Source organism: Micromys minutus (genome assembly GCF_963924665.1).
Source record: "Micromys minutus genome assembly, chromosome: 7".
In the NCBI taxonomy this organism is placed as follows: Eukaryota; Metazoa; Chordata; class Mammalia; order Rodentia; family Muridae; genus Micromys; species Micromys minutus.
In genome coordinates, this window is record NC_137976.1 from 72,558,366 (window position 1) to 72,577,599 (window position 19,234).

A 19,234-nucleotide genomic window follows, 5' to 3' on the forward strand; every position below is an offset into this window, starting at 1 on the left:
GGCGACAAACTCAAACTTGTGACCCTTTTTTAAACTATGCAAGCATCCAGATTAAACCTAAAGTCTCTACCCAGTGGGCCCATATCGATAGACTCATCCTGATTCATTTTTTAACTTCCATCATTATCCCATACCTTAAGTCCATTCCCATACATCCCGCAGACTTCTCTTTGAATGAACTCTCAAACTCATTAAGCTAATCTTTAATAGAGTAGGCACCTACCTGTGCACAGCACTTTCTCTCTTCCCGCTTAGAGCCTGCTTAGCTTTATGTCTGGCTATAGGTCTAGAGGCGAATAAACTTCCTCTCATGCTCCTGCAAGCATCTCTTAAACAGAATAGGTCTGTGTCTGTGTCTTTCTCTCTCTCACACACCATGAAAATAAAAGTGTTCCCAGGAATCCCTTTGGGTGGCTCAAAACCACCTGTAATTCCAGCTCCTGATGATTCAATGCCCTCTTCTGACCTCCATGAACATGCACATATATGGGACACATTAACACGTACAATACATAAACATACAAATAAATAAACCTTTTAAAAAAAGATTAAATTCTTTAAAAGTAGAAGGGTCAGCCAGTGAGTAAGGGTTTCCACTGTCAAGCCTGATGACCTGAGTTCAAATCCAGGATCCATGTGGTAGGTGAGAACCAGAGCTAATAACTTCTAGCTTCCACAGCATGTCCACAAGCATGTGTTTATCTACACAATAAGCTTAGAAGATCATATTTGAGCTACATAGTTGAGGCCAGCTTGAATTAGACCATATCGTAATAGCCAAAAAAACATGAGACTCCCTAGCTAGGACGAATGCAGAAGTAGAAAGAGGAATGTCTCTTGGGAGAGTCACTAAGTAAATGACAACTCAATGGGTCTGCAATCTAATCAATTAGAAGTATTCTCAATACAGTAAATCCTAACAAGCACTCTAGCAGGCACAAATGCGTGCTGAAATGTGTACACTCGCCCTAAGCAGTATGCTTTTACTTAAAAATCCATCTAAAGAGACCAAGAAAAACATAACAGAAGAGGCGCAAATGCGGACTTGGAGACTGCGTGACACTGCCTGGGTTTGTGGGCAGGAAATTGGATCTGGGGTTCCATAGGTAAGTCCAAGCAGACCTGGAGGAGCTTGTGCTCTTCACAAACCTGTGGAAATCCTGGGCCCGCAGCCTTCCCAGGACCCCCCACCGGCCCAGCCACCTACAGGGTCCCCTGGGTTCCTCGCCAGGCCCCGCCCATCGGCTCCACCAGGACCAGCTCCAGCCTAGCACCCCGAGCGCGGCAGGGCGCGCGTGGACGCGTGGGGCAGGGTGAGGGGCGGGGAGCGCGGCGGGGCGGGGCGGCGGGAAACCGAGGGCGGGGTGCGGACGCTGATTGGCTAGCGTCGCGTTCCGAGGCCGTTTATGGCGGCTGGGCCAGGCCACGGCTCCAAAACAAAGGGCAGGCGGCCCGCGAGGCGGCGGCAGGAGGATGCCTCACGGCTGGAGGATGCCTCGCGCCCGCACAGGGCGCCAACGGCCGGAGCGCGTCCCCGGTCGCACCCGGACCGACTGAAAACCGAGCCCGCGCCGACCGAGCCTAGGCCGGATGGGCTCAGCCGACCCTGCCGCGGACCGCCCAGCGGCCGTGAGTACGGGCGGGCCCGGGCGCTCTGCGGAGGCGGGGAGGCACCTGTAGGGCGCCGGGGAGGGCGCGGGCGGGAGTGCGGGACGCGGTGACTTTCCGTTCCCATTTTCCCAAGTGCTGGCATTTGGTTCATTGGAGGACAACGCAAAATCCCCGTCTGTCTGTCTGTCTGTCTGTCTGTCTGTCTTTCTTTCTTCCTTTCTTTCTTCTTAGTTTTTAACCCCCTTCTCTCTATTTTTTTTTCTCTACCTTAAAAAAATGGGAAAAGAGATAAATACAGAAGATACCTCCGATAAAAGAATATTAAGGGGTGGCATTTTCAAGTTGCCTGTACAATCATAACTAGAGGGGATTGTCATTGTTTGCCACTTGTGGCTCCAGGCTTTGTTATTGCAAATTGATAACAGTAGCAATGAAATAAGAGATTCTCTGCTCAGTACCTGCACAAAAAGGAATCTTCGACGTCCACTTCGTGTGCTGAGCTCCAGGATAGAAAGCCGGCAGAATTCTGTTTAGAGACTAGATGTTGACAATACCATTTTTCACTCCAAGATCTTTCTACTTAATTTGGCTTATAACTCGCCAAAATGTATTCACCCTAACTAAAGTGTCTTGGCAAAGAATTGAACATACTGCCTTTTTGCTCTCTAAACTGAAGTTCCAAGGCCAGGCTTATCTTTCCAGGCCCTTCTGAGTAAGCCACCCTCACCCATGGCCCTTTACCTCTGTTGTGTTGTAGTAAATGTGTTAACAAATGTTCGCTGAGTACCTGCCTCCCTCTCTTCTAGGAGCTGGTCCAGTGGATGCCTGTGTACATGTGTATAGTGGGATATAAATAAATAAACATACACACATATACATATGTATTGTAAGACTCAGATTGAGCCTTAACTATGGGGAGACTCCCTTGAATGAGAGATCAATGCAAAAGCAAGAGGTTTATTGTTCCAGCACACACCAGGCTGCCCTACATCCAGAGGAGAGAGAATTCCAAACTCCCCATTAGTACAGTTTCCATACATTTTGTAGAGTGTGGATTACAGCGATGGTGATTAGGCACACAAGCATTAGTGGGGTCATTTGACCTTTAAGGTAATTGGCTGCCGCTGACCTGGGCTATGTTTGAGTCCTCGACCCACACTCCAGGGGCTGGTGCTAGATAAGGTTGGGACACATGCTTCTTGTGGGGGAGGCACCCGACACCTGGGAGGCACTCCAGGAACTGTGGCCAGATAAGACTGGGACACTCACTCCTGAAGGGAAAGGGTCACTCGGCACCCTGAGGCCGGTTGGGAAAGTAATAGCCTTTTCTTTTCACACCCACCCCCTTCTCCTACCACTTTCTTGTGTATATTTCAGTCATGAACTCACCCAGCTTCCTGGCCATGACAGCCTGGTATCGGTGTCTAAGCACCATCACTTGCACCGTGTTGATGCGGTCTTTAACAAAGGCCACAAGGCGATTTAAAATGCAGGGTCCAAAGGTTACAAGCAAAAGTAAAATAACTAAAGGTCCCAAAATGGTAGAAACCAGGGTGGTCAACCACGGAGAGGAATTAAACCATGATTCGAACCAGCCCTGTGTTGTTTCTTTTTCTCTTGGCTAGTCCTTCCCGGACTTTAGCCATGTTGCTCCGTACTCCTGAACGGTCTATATAGACGCAACGGTCTTCTAGAGCTGCACATAGCCCTCCTTGTTGTAAGAATGGTAAGTCTAGGCCTCTTTTATTTTGGAGGACCACCTCAGCCAAGGAAGTTAGTGGTTCTTGTAGGTGGGAGGCAGAATCTTCAATTCTCACCCTGGGGGTCCAGATCAGTGAGTAGACTCTCAGTTACCACAGCCATCCCGGTTACCTCTTTGGGCCATACCGTGGGAGCTGGCAAAGTAGGTTGAGGGCCCAATGGCCTGGAGTCTGGGAGTGGCAGGGCCAGAACAGAGTTAGACCTGATGGAGGTAATCAGGGCCTCAATCCGCAGGTGGCTGGTAAAAAGAAGCCCAGCATCATGGCCAGGTTGATACAACCACACTCCCCAGGTATTTCCCCTTTCCAACTATGGGCTCTTTTTCCCGCCTCAGTAAACGATGGTGAGGGGGTTACAGGAGAAGTTAGGGCAAGGTCTTTCCCTTCCCAGGTTCCTGAGGGTTGTTGACTTCCCCATGTGCTGTCTGGGTGAGCCCCAAATGGGTAAGGTCCCTGTGGGGTTGGTTATTCCATCCACAATTGCTGCAGGTTAGTCCCTTACCTATGGAGCCCCTTTTTATGGTTATCAAATCCCATAAGAAGTGGGGCTTCCACTAGATGTCTCCTGTGATTTTGCAACCCCACTCACCACAAAAGTAACCATCAGCCCCTCTGCACCTGTGGGCCCATGCCCCTTTTTCATCCATTTTGGGGGCATACATAGATTGGGGCGAGGCATGGTTTATTTCTCAGTTGGGGGTGCTCGCATCCTAATCTTTGTTCTCCCAGGCCACCCTAGGCAGGGCTTTGGGGAGCATGTGTGTTTACCTTTGTATTCAGGTAGTCCTTCCCCTGGTTCCTGGATGGGGATATTCAATCCGGCAGCCAATTTGCATAGGTCAGGGGTTAGGGTGGGCCAACAGATGTAAGGGGGAGCTTCCGTTGAGGAGGACCATACGGCATCTCCGGTGGCTGATGAGACCACCAACATGAGTCTAGTGGGAACATGGGGGTTGGGATTTCCGAAAGTAGACTCGGCTAGAGAGCAGAGGGATAATGTCAGGAACCAAGATAGTCTTGGCAGGTTCATTATCCTTAGATAATTTTGAGCTTTAGAGGATTTTCTGGAGACTCCAAGAAGGACCATTGTTGGGAGGGGATGATCTATTGCTGACTTTGGTAGGTGTGAATCCAGGTTGCAATCCCATCAACGTTCACTGAGGTAGGAGTAGTGAGAAGCACCAAATATGGTCCCTTCCTGCAAGGCTCTAGAGGCTGCTCCTGGTGGTACTGAATGTACACAGCATCACCCACTTGAAGCTGGTGAGTAGTCTCTGGAATTCCTGGGGTATAAAGAGCAGAAAGTTTGAACCAGATCTCCTGTTGCACTATTATAAGGCCAGGAGTGTCAAGTAAAGATTGTGGTTGCCAAAGCAGGTGATTTCTATATTGTCACCAGTGGTAGTCAGAGATGGTGGGGTACCATATAGGATTTCAAACGGGGTTAGACTGGAATGGGAGGAAGTGTTCCGAGAAGGAGCACCATCCAGTCTGCACAAGTCTTTAAGGTCAGTTCAGTTAAGGTCTCTTTTAAGGTTCTCTGGGGATGGTAGGCACAGTGTAGACTCCAGTTGGTCCCAGCACTTTGCAAATTCCTAGCTAACCTTCGACAGGAAGGCAGGCCATTGTCCAACCTTGGGGACCCCAAACTGGGGGAAGATTTCTTCTAGGATCTTCTTAGCCACCACTGTAGCTGTCTCTCGTTTGACAGGAAAGGCCTTGACCCAAGAAGGTGTCTACAAATACTAGAAGATACTTGTAACCATAGTTCCCAGGCTTGACCTCAGTGAAATCTACTTCCCCAGAACCCCCAGTGAATCGCCCCTAGTCCTCTTTGCTTTTTCTGTCTTAGTCTTGCAGGCATTTACTCTGGCAAACTTCACATTGTCTCACCACTTCCCCTGCCAAGGCTCTTAAGTCCGTAATATGTAAGTCTGTGACCCTTTAACTGCCTTTATTAATTTCTTACTCCCTCAATGTGTCCATTGATGCATCTGGCAAATCAAGTCCAAAGCAGGGAAGTATGAGTTTACCTTCTTGGGTGAATCATTGCCCTTTGTCTTCTAGACAATAATTAGTTGGAAGGCTAGAGATCTGGATAACCTCTTCTCTGTAATAGAGGTGAGGCCATCTTTGAGTCTAATCCCATACCTGCTTTGTTGCTGCCTCTTTTTGTACGAGGATAGGGTCAACCTCTTCTCGGGCTCCTTCCTTAGCCATTTGGTTGGCCATGTTATTTCCTCTAGCTATGGGCCCATCCCCCCTCTGATGAACTGGGCAGTGGATGATACTCACATTTTTGGCTTGTGGAGAGCCAATAGGAATGCCATAATCTCAGGCTTTTTAATCTTTTTTCCATCTGATGTCAGGAGCCCCCTCTGCTGGTACATGGGCTGTAGCAAAAGCTTAACTGATATCTGTGTAGATGCTGACCTTCTTGCTTGCCCCTAGTTCTAGTGCTTTGGTCAGGGCAATCAGCTTGGCCTTTTGAGCAGATGTCCCCAGGGCAGTGACTTAGCCCACATGATCTGATGACCGTCTACAACTGCAGCCCCCACTTGTCATTGACCTTCTTTTGACTAGGTACCTGCTCCCATCTGTGAACCAGGTGGCGTCTGTGTCAGATAGTGGCTGATCAGACAAGTCTTTGTGCCATCCGTGGGCCTCCGCTACTATATGCTGACAGCCATGCAGAGGAGCGTCCAGATCTGGATCTGGCAGCAGGGTCACCAGGTTGAACCCCATTGGTGGAGTAAAGGGGACCCGATCTGAGTTCAATAACACAGTCTGGTAGTGAGTCATACAGGCATTAGTCAGCCACCTGTCTGGGGGCTGTCAGATAGTGCTATGCAGGGCGTGTGGTTCCACCACTGTCAGATTCTAGCTCAAAGTTAGCTTGTCTGCATCTCTGACCAGAGTGGCCACAGCTGCCACTATGCAGAGGCAGGCTGGCCATCCGGCTGCCACTGGGTCCAGCTTTTTTGATACGTAGGCCACAGGTCTTTTCCTGGGGCCTAATTTCTTGACTACCCCCTTATTCTTGGCCAAACAAATGGAAGGGCTTCGAGATGTCCAGAAGCCCCAGTGCAGGTGCTGCCATCAGGGCCAGTTTGACCGTATCAAAAGCCTCTTGTTCCCTCTTTCCCCATGAGAATGGCTGCCCATTTTTCATGAAGGGGTAGAGGGGGTGGCCATTTCCACAAAGCCAGGTATTTACAGCTTGTAGAACCCTGCAGTGCCTAGGTATTTCCTCACCTGCTTAGGACTTGTTGGTGTGGGAATATGGAGGATGGGTTCTTTCCTGGCCTCTGACAGCCACTGCTGACCTTCTTTTAGGAAGTAGACTAGGTAGCTTACCTGACGTTGGCAAATTTGGGCCTTCTTTGCCAAGGCTTGGTAACCAAACTCCCCAGTTCCAAAGGTCAGCGCTTGGTACCTTCGAGGCATTGTGCCTCACTTTCAGCCACTACCAGGAGGTCATCTACATATTGTAAGAGGATGACCTATTGGCCTCCCTGTAGATTGCCAGGCCTTGGTGAAGAGCCTCATTAAAGATGGTAGGTGAATTTTTGAAACCCTGGGGCAGTAGTGTGCAGGTTAACTAACCAGTCACCCCTAGATCAGGGTCCTTCCATTCAAAGGCAAAGTACTCACAATGAGAAGGGTTGAGGGGGGCTAGCAGCAAGCAGAAAAATGCATCTTTCAATTCCAAGACAGTGTAACAGGTCCTAGAGGGCAGCAGAGAGCTTAGTAGGGTGTAAGGACTAGGGACCATGGGGTGTAGGTCAGCCATCCGCCGGTTGACCTCCCAGAGGTCCTAAACTGGATGATAATCCTGAGTACCCGGCTTTTTAACCAGTAAAAGTGTTCTAGGCTGACTAATATTAGTTCAGAACACCCAGTTGTAGGAGTCTGTGGATATGAGGTTTGATACCTTTCTCTTGGGACTTAGGATATTGGCACACTGAGATTGGGGTAGCTTTGACCTTGAGTTCTATGTGGATGGGGTCCAGTATATGGCCTTCCCAACCCCTGCTGTCTCTGCCCATGCCTGAGGGAATGTTTTTAGCCACCAGTTGATGTCTCCAGGAGCTGGTCATTTGGGGCGGACTCAAACAGTTTGTACTCATCTAACAGTGAGGACTTGGATGGCCTCATCATCCAGCCCTTTAGTCTATCTGTGAGGAAATAGATTTTGGCTCCCATCTTTGTGAGGACGTCTTGCCCAAGCAGCAGGTAGGGGAAACCAGGGATAACCATAAATGAGTGGGATACCCAACCAACACCTAGATCGATCACTCTTCAGGTAGTCCATGCATATTGTTTCGTCTCCGTGGGCTCTTGTACCCATGACCTTTTGTTAGAGATGGGTCTATCCACCTGGAGCAGGGCAGAATACTGCACCCCAGTTTCCACCAATAATTGGGTAGCCTTCCCCTCCACTCTTAAGGTTACCCCGGGCTTGGGGAGGGGGTCTGAATCCTGTCTTCTCTAGTTGTCTTCCTCACCCAGGGCCAGAACCTTTGGGGTAGGGGAACATCTCCCCCAAGTCGTGGCATCCCTTCCAGCTTTCTTTTTGTTGGCACATTCCTGGGCCCAGTGGCCCTTTTCCTTGAAGTATGCACACTGATCTTTGTTGAGTGGCCTCCTTCCCGGTTTGGGAAATTTTGATTCCCAGCTAGCGAACCAAATGTAAGACTCTAATCAAGTCTTATCTACCAGGAGACTCCCTTGAATGAGAAGAGAGATCAGAGATCAATGCAAAAGCAAAAGGTTTATTGTTTTAGTGCGTTGGGGTGACCTACATCTAGAGAAGAGGCAATCCCGAACTCCCCATTAGTACAGTTTTTATACATTTTGTAGAGTGTGGGTTACAGCAATGGTGATTAGGCACACAAGCATTGGGGGGGGGGGTAATTTGACCTTTAAGGTGATTGACCTGGGCTGTGTTGGGGTTCTTGACCCACACTCCAGGGGCTGGTGCTAGATAAGGTTGGGATACTTTGGAGGGCCTGGGGAAAGGGCTGCCCAGTGCCTTGGAGGCACTCCAGGAACTATGGCTAGATAAAACTGGAATACTTCCTCCTGAAGGGGAGGGAGTCATTTGGCACCCTGAGGCTGGTAGGAAATTACTAGCCTTTTCAGTATGAATATTTGGCCTGCATGTATGTATATTCACCATGTGTGTACCTGGTACCTAAAGAAGCCAGAAGAGAGTTTCAGATGCCCTAGAATTGAAGTTGTGACCCACCATGTGGATGCTGGGAATCCTACCATGGTCCCTTCCAAGAGCAGCAAGTGCTCCTAAATGTCAACCCATCTCTCCAGCCATAGTTTGTGGGCTTTTAAAAAGACAGGGGTGGCACATTTGAAGATTGCAGCTAACAGGATCTCTAGGCCTTCCTGTTCTTAGCCAGGGTACTATGTGGTTTGCTATCTTCTTAGGGATTAGAGCAAATTCTTGCCTTACCACAGATATGTAGCAGCCCAGGGCCTGCCCATAAGAAACACTAGAAATAAATACACACACACACATAGATAGATATAGATGAGTCATGTCAGCAACCACTCTGAACAGTAGTCAGGGACTTATGTATTTTAGGCAAGTGCTCTACCACTACCACAGCACCACTTTTATAAATAAACTTAATTTTAGAATAACTTTAGATTACCATAATGTTGGTATTTAAAGGGATGGAGGCAGTAAGGCTAGGTAGTCTTATGCGTCTTCCTTGATGGAGGCTGATGAATGCACCAGAAGTTTAAAATATAAAGAAGCAGCTCGTTGTAGTATGTGAAAGAAAATCTTATACATGCTAGGCCAGTGGGGTGGACATTTTTAGCTAAGGATTTGGGTACAGGTAAAAAGGTCCTGACTAGGTAGAGAACCAAGGGTTCGGGAGAAGCCAGTTTGATATGGAATTGGGGAGGAGATCAGTTTTGTCCCCAGGATTCTCCTATTCTAATCTAGTGCCTGGGTCCCACACACCATCAACAGGCACACACGGAGTAAAATTCCTTGAATGTTGGATTATAGTTATTCAGGATGTGAGTAAAAGTAGTTTAGCTGGCCAGGGGTGGTAGTACACACTTTTCATCCTGTACTTGGGCGTGCGTGAGAGGCAGGGACCTCTATGAGTTCTAGGCCAGCCTGGTCTACATAGTGAACAGGAGTCAGTCAAAGCTGTATATTGATAGTCTGTCTCAAAAACAAAACAAAGTAAGAACAACAAGAAAACTCATTTAGCCAGACATGGTGTCATGAGGGTGGGAATTGAAGATTATCCTTGGCTGCTTATGGAGGAAAAAAGGAGCTGCCACCAGAAGAAGCCAGCTATGGCTACACTGTGGCTGTTTGAAGCCACAGATCTTGCCATGCTGTGAGCATAGGTACTGTACATCTAAATAGTGGATTTGCACGCTTGGAATCAAAAGATAAAGATGCAGGAGGATAGCAGTAAGTAGACCTACAGCCAACCTTAGCAAGCGAGGTTTGATCCTGGGACCCACACAGTGGAAAGAACCAGCTCCTCTGACCACTTGTGTGTGTGTGTGTGTGTGTGTGTGTGTGTGTGTGTGTGCACGTGCCTGCAAGTGCACACACACAAAAGATCCAGGAAAGTCAGGCCTGAAGAAGGAAGCCATCTTTCCTCACTGCAGCCTTTTGTTTATTTTATGTATATGTATACTCTGTATGTGCCAGAAGAGGGCAGCAGATCCCATCACCAATGGCTGTGAGCCACCACATGGTTGCCGTGAATTGAACTCAGGACCTCTGGAAGAGCAGTCAGTGCTCTAACCACTGAGCCATCTCTCCAGCCCCTCTAATTTTTTTGTTACTATAAGGTAATATTGTGACTGCTTTCATCTTATTGTTTTGTAAATGTAGGCTGCAATGCAGGGACATACAGCCAGGAATGTTCTAGGTGAAACTTTCCTAACCTGCAAGAGGCTTCACTGATACCATGCTGGCTTCAAATTCTTGGGCTCAGTTAGTCTTCCAAGTAGCAAATAAAATGACAGAGTGACTGAGCTCACTCTTGTTAGTGGTGGTAGAGCCAGGTAAGACTGTCTGTGGGGAAGCTGGTGCTGTGGAGGGCATGGGACAGGTGACATCACGCCCTTAGTCCCAGCAGCGGGGAGGCCGAGCAAGCAGCGCTGTCTACATAGGAAGTCCCAGGCCAGCTGCAGCCCCACAGCGAGCCCCTGACAGGAAGGGCAGTGTGCGGCTGGCTAGAGGGGCACCGTGGCACCGTGCTTTTTTGTACCATCTGGTGTCAAGAGCCCCTTGGCTTCATTTTATTCCTCAGTATCTCATCTCCTAGTGTGACAATTGCACCATATGGACATGAGCCTGGTCCACAGACTCTTGAAATAATTGTATGTGTTTATTTTAGGTGAGAAACTTCTGGAACACAGTATATTGCTTTGTTAAGGAGAAGGGAATAAAAATCTAACACCGGTGTCTGTCTGCTGTGGAGGTGGATACCCTCCACACTCAAGGGATTCCTGTGTCCTTCCTATAGGTGTGGCTCATCTGACTAGCTTGCTTCCCTAAGACTTCACAGTGGTTCCTAACTGTGTCTCAGATTTGCAGTTGTTTTCCAATTGCATGTCTTCTGGTGGACAGCCCCATTCAGCTGACTCACAGAGCGCTATGCCATGCCTTCAGGGATGGCTGCTGTCACAGCACTGTTGCTGGGCCAAAGTAAGAGCTATGAGGTGACCTAGAGTCTCCATGAGGCGCTGTCCTGGCTGGGGTAAAAGGGAATCAGAAAGTAGCCCAGACCCAGTAGGAGCTGCTCTGGGGACTGTGACCCTTAGGCAGAAGCAGAATTGTCGATTAGGTTGGAAGAGCTGAAGGGCTTCGGTCTCTGTGCACTGTGTGTTTGGCTTGGGGGTGTTTGGGGTTAGAGGTGAAAGGGAGGTTTGGGGATGGGAGAGGCCATCTGCAGGTGTCATCTGTCAAGTCAGCTTTCCTGCCCAGAACTTTTGGGTCATTAACCCTTGACAACCTCTTGAGATAGGGTGCCTTGAGAACAGGGCCACGTCTCTGTTGTAATTTGCTTTCTGTGGCTGTGATATGTAAACAAACACTATGACCAAAGCCAGCGTGGGGAGGGATTGGGTGCATTTCATCTCACTGAGGGGAGCTGAGGCACCAACCTGGAGGCGGAAACTACTGAAGAGGGTTGCTTACTGGCTTTCTCACTCTCTGGCTCATTTACTTTTTTTAATGTGAGTCCTCTGTCTGCCTGTACATCTGTATGCCAGAAGAGGGCACTGGATCCCACTATACATGGTTGCTGGGAATTGAATTCAGGACCTCTGGAAGAACAGCCATTAACTGCTGAGTCATTTCTCTAGCCCCATTTACTTTGATCTTAAAAAAAAAAAAAAAAAAAAAAAAGTTTATCTTTTAAATTGTGTGCATGTGCATGCTTGCTAGGGTTTAACTGTTGTGAACAGACACCATGACTTAGGCAACTTTATTATAAAGGAGAACATTTAGTTGGGGCTGGCTCACAGGTTCAGAGGTTCAGTCCATCATCATCAAGGTGGGAACATGGCAGCATCTAGGCAGGCATGGTGCAGGGGGAGCTGAGAGTTCTACATCTTCATCTGAAGGCTGCTAGTGGAAGACTGACTTCCAGGCAGCTAGGATGAGGGTCTTAAGCCTACACCCATAGTGTCACACCTATTCCAAAAAGGTCATACCTAATAGTGCCCCTCCCTGGGCCAAGCATGTACAAACCATCACAGTGCTAGCATTCTTCTGACGTTCACGTAAAGACTTAGATCTCAGAGGAGACTGAAGCAGGAGGACTAAGAGTAAGACTCTGTCTGAAAACACAACAAACCCAAAGCCTCTGTGACCAGCTCCTGCCTGCTTCCTACACACAAGGCCCTGCAAAATAAAACGAAAAGGGTTAGGTCTGTAACTTTTAGGCCTGTTCCTTTTCAGAATATCTGCGCCCTAGGCAGACCTCGAGTGCCTGGTGCTGCCGTGTAAAGCAGGGCCTGTCTGATTTGCTTGCAGGTTGCACTGGCTTTCTCTCATCCCAGTGTGTGGACAGCACCACACGACCTCCAGACCAGCAACGGCTCTTACGCGTGCTTTCCAGTGTTTGTGTCAGAGAGTACGACAGAGCTGTAGCTCTTCCAGGGCTGGCCCAGAACCGAGTGACGAGCACCCAGCAGACATGGTGAAAATGACCAAGTCCAAAACTTTTCAAGCTTATCTGCCACACTGTCATCGAACTTACAGCTGCATCCACTGCAGAGCCCATCTGGCCAATCATGATGAGCTCATCTCCAAGGCAAGTGATCTGCACTCAAGACTGATAAAAGACTTGCACACCTTTAGTCCCACCAGTTCAGAGGCAGAGGCAGGAGGATCTCTGTGAATTTTAGGCTAGCCTGGGATACTTAGTGATGCCTCCAAAAAATAAAGAAGTTGAGGCCATGGCCAGCAGCACTAGTTGGGAACTACGGGCTCTGTCAACTTAGTGACAACTGCTGTTTGCCAAGACCTATCACCTAGTCCAGTAGTCAGAGTCAGGCACCGTGTGTATCTTGTTTTATTTCGGAGCATGCCAAGAACATCATGCATCATGGGTAGGGCACACAAGAAATTTGAGAAATGGATTTTATGTCAGCTCTTAAAATTTGTTGCATGAAGAACAGATGTGTGCTAAAACATGAGTGATTTGAAGTTTACCCACGGCAAGATGGAAGATGCCACAAATAATTCTTAATACGTAGACTGCCAAGAGAGATCAAACAGTGCTCCTGAGCTGGGGACGATGAAGGTGGCTCTCAGCTTTGTGTTCCTGTAATAAGCTACAATGAGCTCAATAAGGAACAGCTTTGTCTTGTGGTTTCAGAGGTTTCCCTGAGTCAGGTGTCCCTCCCTCCCTCCCCCATGGTAGGAAAGTGTGGCAGAGAGCAGAAAGCAAAAGGGAAGAGACCAGAGTCCCAGTAGCCTTGGAGGTTTGCTTGGTGACCGGATTTCCTTCCACTGGTCTCTGCCTCCTAAAGTTTCCTCAGCTCCCAGGAAAGGGGGTACAGGGACCCAGCCTCTAGCTCGTGGGCCTTTGGAGAACATTCCGGATCTAAACAGCAGCAGCAGGCCATGGCAGCACTTCCTGTGTGACTAGTCTTCCTGCTTAGGACACAGTGAGACTGAGGTGCACACACCTCGAAGGTAGAGTCCAGCACCTTGGAAGTTAGAGCCACCCCCATGGGAGGCCACCAGTTTCTACTCCATGTTTGTCACTTAGCACGGAGTGTGCTGGTCTGCAGAAGCCCTTCCCATTAAAAAACATGGTTTTGATACGCAGCCATCCTTGCCTCGAACTCAGAGATCACCTGCCTCTGTCTCGAGAGCTCTGGGATTAAGGTGTACACCAGTATATCTTGCATGTCTGTGGTGTGCTGCAACAGTATCTGGGCCTCCCGAGTCATCTCCTCCCCAGCTGCCCCTGTGGAAAAGCTAAGAGCTTGCACAGTATACAAGCAAAGGAAGAATTCAACGCTGAGGGCTGTGTAGAGTCTAGACATGAGGTATCAGGAAAACTGAAAACTGAACATAAAGGGGCTGGAGAGATGCCTCAGCTCTTAGAGGAGGACCTGGGTTCAATTCCCAGCACCCACGTGGCAGCTCACACCTATTTGTAATGGCAATCTGAGAGGATCTGGCCCTCAGAGAGTTATCCACGGAGACAGAACACCAGTGCACATTTAAGAAAAGAACTGAACACAACATCCTACAAAATCACTTTAGGGAATATTCCTTTTAAAGCTGAAACCTGTGTTTGCTTCCTTCCTTATCTATTTATTTAGACAGGGTTTCTCTGTGTAGCTGTCATCCTAAACACTCTTTGTAGACCAGGCTGACCTCAAAGTCAATGACCCACCAGCCTCTGCCTTCTGAATGGGATTAAAGATGTTCCTTACTATGTCCAGCTGAAAATTAAACTTTAAAATAAAAACGTATTAGTGGCGGAGTACTTGTGTAGCGCTCAGCGTCATGAGCCACCTTATTTCCTGAGACTAGGCCTCTCTGGAGCTCTCAGACGCAGCGGGACCCACTGTTCACACCTCCCAGCCCTGAGTCCCACTTTTAAAGGTTATGTGATGAGTGTTGGGCCTGGTGCCATCTGAGGTCAGAAGAGGGCATTGGATCCCTGCAAGGCAGATGCAGACAGCAGTAAGCCATGTGGGTATTGGAACCAGGCTCTTCACAAGAGCAACGCTATTCTGAGCTGCTGAGCCACCTCTCCAGCCCCATGCCTGGCTTTTAGTATCTTCCAAGATTTTAAGAATGTGTCAGTGAGAATTGTGTACCTGAGTGTGGGTGCCCTCAGAGGCCAGAGGTTGTAGCTCTGGAGCTAGAGGTACAGGCTTGTGAACAGCCCAAAGTGGGTGCTGGGAACACAACTCAGGTCCTCTATAAGAGCAAGTGCTCATGACTGGTGAACTCTCTCTCCAGCCCCTCCCTCATTTGCAGATGATTTACCCTGTGCTGGACCTCAGTAAAGTAGCTGAGCTACAGGTACAGCTTGTGACTGTTTTCAGTTGTTCTGGGACAGATGAACTATGTGATCTGTCCTGAGAGATGAAAAGAGCCTGAGAAGCTGTGTAAGCCTACACGGCTTACTATTTAAAGCTGATTCAGGCTTTCTCTTTTAACTGTTCTCCAAGTTCCAGCATTTTACCTGCTTCAGCCCCTTTGACTAACTGGGGCTGAAGGTACGTCCCAGGCCAGCTCTGGTTTGCTGTGAGCTCATGGCGCCCAGTTTCACTATGACAGTGATGAAGTCCAGATGCTTTTATAGCCTGTCCCAGCAGATGCACGGCCCATACAGCATCAGGACTTGCATGTGTAAGGGGACTGGTGGCCAGAGCGAAGTAACCGCACCCGCTCCCCAACATCCCAGAAAGCTGAGTTGCCGAGTGTCTTGCCTGAACCCCGCTAACACTTCCTCCTCCCTTCCTTTGCAGTCCTTTCAGGGAAGCCAGGGGCGAGCCTACCTCTTCAACTCTGTGTGAGTACGTGCTGTCACCAGTGTGCCTGGCTGTCTCTCTGCACAGCTCTGAAGGGCTGAAATGTGTATCTGAGCCATACCAGTTAGCACCATGGTCGATGGAGATCTACCCTTCTGCATGCATCTGTGTTTCTGATGCAGTTGTGTCTGAGAGTTTAGCCTCCAGGCCTGATACTTTAGGATTCCCTTGGTGGGCTGGCTCTGTAGTAGAGTGCTTGCTCAGCATGCTGAGGCCCTAGGTCTGATTCCAAGCACCATAAAGAAAAAAAAGAAAAAAACAAAAACTAATTTCTTCTTGTTAGAGTGGGGGTGGGAGAGCTGCAGAGCCTATGATGGTCTGGGCAAGTTTGTTCTGGTGTACTTAATGGTATGGGGAGGGGAAGGGGCACTGGGCAGGGAGACCTCCAGCACAGCCACCCTGTGTCTTGACAGGGTGAATGTGGGCTGCGGCCCTGCTGAAGAGAGAGTCCTTCTAACTGGGCTGCATGCAGTGGCCGACATCTACTGTGAGAACTGCAAGACCACGCTCGGGTGGAAATACGTGAGTACCTGGACCTGGGGGTGCTGTCTATCAAACACTGCCGGTTCTCAGGGGACAGAGCTCAGAGGGGAGAGCTTTTCTAGTCCCCAGACCTGCATAAGACTGGTTGTGGAGCAAGCTACAAGGTTCAGTGGGTAAAGCACCTGCCACCAAACCTGGTTCCTGTGTCCACATGGTAGGAAGGGAACCAGTTCTTGCCAGTTTTCCATCGAGAGCACCACAGAACACAGATGTGTAAACACACAAAAGTGGGGCAGGCACTCGAGAGGCATGTGAGTCACAAGTTCCTGGGTACGGGTCCTGTTTCCTTGGGGGAGCACACCTCATCCACCAGTGACACTTCACGCACCAGGGTCAGGACAGCCCCAAATTCTCCCAAAGCTGTTCTCAGACCTTGAGCTGCCTGTCTCCAGCTTCTCTCCATATGTAAACTGATTGACATCGCAAGGATAATGTTGGTCACTCTTGGCTTTGCCTTATTTCCAGTCCTGGAGTTTGAGAACTAGGCAGTCTGCCGCCCCCTTTGTCTCCCGAGAGCCACTCCAACCTGCTGTGGTTCTGAAGGCGTTTGTCTTGGGAAGCTCTTCTATTCCTCCCTCTGCCTCAGCTTAGCTCCTGACAGAAGCCAGCTGGCTCCCTTTCCATGATCGTGCATCTGACTGACTGTTTTGTGCCTTTTAATTTTTTTTTCTGCATGTGTTTGTGATGTGCACACCTGGACGCTGACTGGTGTCTGGTGTTTCCTCAGTATCTGCTTAACTTGCTAAGGTAGTTGTTGTCAAAAGATGACATCCCAGGTTTCGGCACCAATGTTTGAGAAAAGATGAAAAGAGTGGGGGGGGGGGATATGACCCATGGAGGTGAGGCCTGGGGGCAAGGGAGATGCCTCTGGGGGGGCCATGTTGGGAATCCCTCCCTCCTAAGGGACCAGCCACATGATGGTATAGTACAGAATAGAGTTTATTCAGGTCATGGAGGAGTTAAGAGGGTAGTAGAGGCAGAGAGAGAGGGAGAGTGAGAAGAGAGAGAATAGAGGAGTAGAGGCCGGCCATGAGCACATGGAGAGAGGTGGGGAGGGAAGGGGAAGAAGAGGGGGAAGGGAGTCAGAGCAAGAGAGAGAAGACAAGAGAGAGTATGGGGGCAAGCAGCCCCTTTTATAGTGTCAGGTAACTGGGGCAGAGCATACCTGGCTGTTGCCAGGTAACTGAGGGGTGGGGTTTACAACAGTAGTTTCTTCCTAAATCCTGGGTGTACTGATTCTGGTAGTTTTGATTCCAGGCAGCTGTAGCATCTGACCTGGTCTTACACGGGTTTTAGGAACCAAACTCTACCCTTTATGCTTGGGTGAACAGGACTTTACCTCCTGAACCGCATTCCTGTCGCAGTAAATATAAAAGGTGATAACAACCTTTTATCTCATGCTAGTGCTGGCATCCATGGTGGCATTGGGGGTATCTTTATCAGTGGCCCCACACCACCTCTAAGTACTCAGACCCCGGCTTCTTTTGACCCAGGCACGTCCACTCCACCTGCCCCAGCTGCTTCTGTCCTGGGTGGTAGTGTTTTCACTCACTTTCCCTTGGCGTGTGGTTGCCAAGCCTTGCACACACATCCCAACCCATGGCAGGCTTTGTGTGTCCTGCCATTTCAAACTCAATTAAGTCGCCACACCAAATACTCTGATCCAATTGGTATAATTTGTCCACCTAGACAGGTCAAATGGTCCTGTACAATTTCATCCTTTATAAAATAACCATAACAACCTTCTCCACAGAGACGTGCCAGAAGAAACATCCACGTTGCCTCTTCCTAAATCCCTCGCTTCTCCTCCTGCCTCCTCCTCCCAAGGCTTTTCCCCGCCTACCTTTCCTTCTCATCCAGTGATAGGCTGGGCCCACCCTGTTATATAATGACATCATTCTACATATTCCCAGCCTGCTTTTCAGCTCTGGATTCTCATTGGTCAGGGTAGCCTGCTCTTCTTTCCTTGAAATCCTGTCCATCTGGTCTTCTGAACTCCTCCTCGTGAACTACAGAGGACCAGATGACCCCACAGAGCTTGAGGCTGTGGGAGGCCTAGCCCTTCACCTGGTGGTGCTATTGTCCCTCTTTGTCCTCCCTGAAGTCCCTGCAGCATGTGGCTCACCACTGCTGCCCCGGCTGGGACTCGCCTGTATCTAACAGCCAGGCCTTATCCCTGACAAGTGTGTCTGGGATACATCTCCACAGGCTTCATGCTATAACATGCTAAGGGAGGGAGCCTCCGTGGTCACACTCCCATAAATGGCCTGCCGTGATCTGGGAAGATGACTCAGTTAAAGTGCTGCTATGCAAGCATGAGGGTGAGTCAGACCACTGTCTCACATGTAAAGAACAAAGTGTAGTAGCATATGTTCATGACCATAGTGATGAGGAGACAGAAATAGGTCACTGGGTCAGAAAAAGTCTAGCTCAGTCAGTTCAATAAAAACTTGTGTCTCAAAATAAAAGTGGAGAAAGGACTAGAGAGATGCCTCAGTGTTAAGAATACTAGCTACTCTTCCAGAGCTCAGTTCCCAGACATCAGGTAGGCAGCTCACATAGTTCTAGTGTCTTCTGGCCTCCATGAGAACTACACATGTATGATGCACAGGTACATGCAAAAGAGACATACAAAGATATACCGTACACATAAAATAAATTTAAAATGAAATAAAATAGCCGGCAGGATGGCTCAGCAAGTGGACGCACTTGCTGCAGATGTGTGATGGCCTTTGTCCCATCTGCAGACCCACAATGAAAGAAGGTTCCAAAGGGCTGTCCTTTGACCCCTACAGTTGTGCTGTGGCACACATCTGCCCCCTCCATAATACTAATTAATAAAACATTAAAAGTGTAGGGCAGTCAAAACACCCACTTTAAACTTTGCCCTGCACACACACAGATATACAAACAGCACAGGCTTACCAGTGTTTGTGGTCTTGAGGAGGGATCCCAGAGCCACAGGCATACCAGACAGCACACTGAGCTGCATCCCCAACCCCGAATAGTGTAGTAAACCTCTCAGTCACCCTGCCCTGTTCTGTGGGTCCTGGGCCAGTGCACGGCTCAGAGACAATGAAGTTAACACCACTGTTTACCAAAAGTGTAGTAAAGCAGGGAAGTGGGCATGTGTCCTGATACCTTCTCCCTACTTTCCCCTCAAGGAACATGCCTTTGAGAGCAGTCAGAAATACAAGGAAGGGAAATTCATCATCGAACTTGCCCACATGATCAAAGACAACGGCTGGTGA

The 19,234-nt window shown here is 49.0% G+C and overlaps 1 protein-coding gene across 1 annotated transcript; it reads left to right on the forward strand.

Annotated features, from left to right (window-relative positions):
* Positions 1–12,574: 12,574 nt before the first annotated feature.
* Positions 12,575–19,234, forward strand: YPEL1 (yippee like 1; the record flags this gene model as incomplete). Its single annotated transcript, XM_080918943.1, has 4 exons — positions 12,575–12,691; positions 15,378–15,421; positions 15,854–15,962; positions 19,148–19,234. The coding sequence occupies 4 exons, from the start codon at positions 12,575–12,577 to the stop codon at positions 19,232–19,234; spliced, it is 357 nt and encodes a 118-aa protein (XP_080775069.1).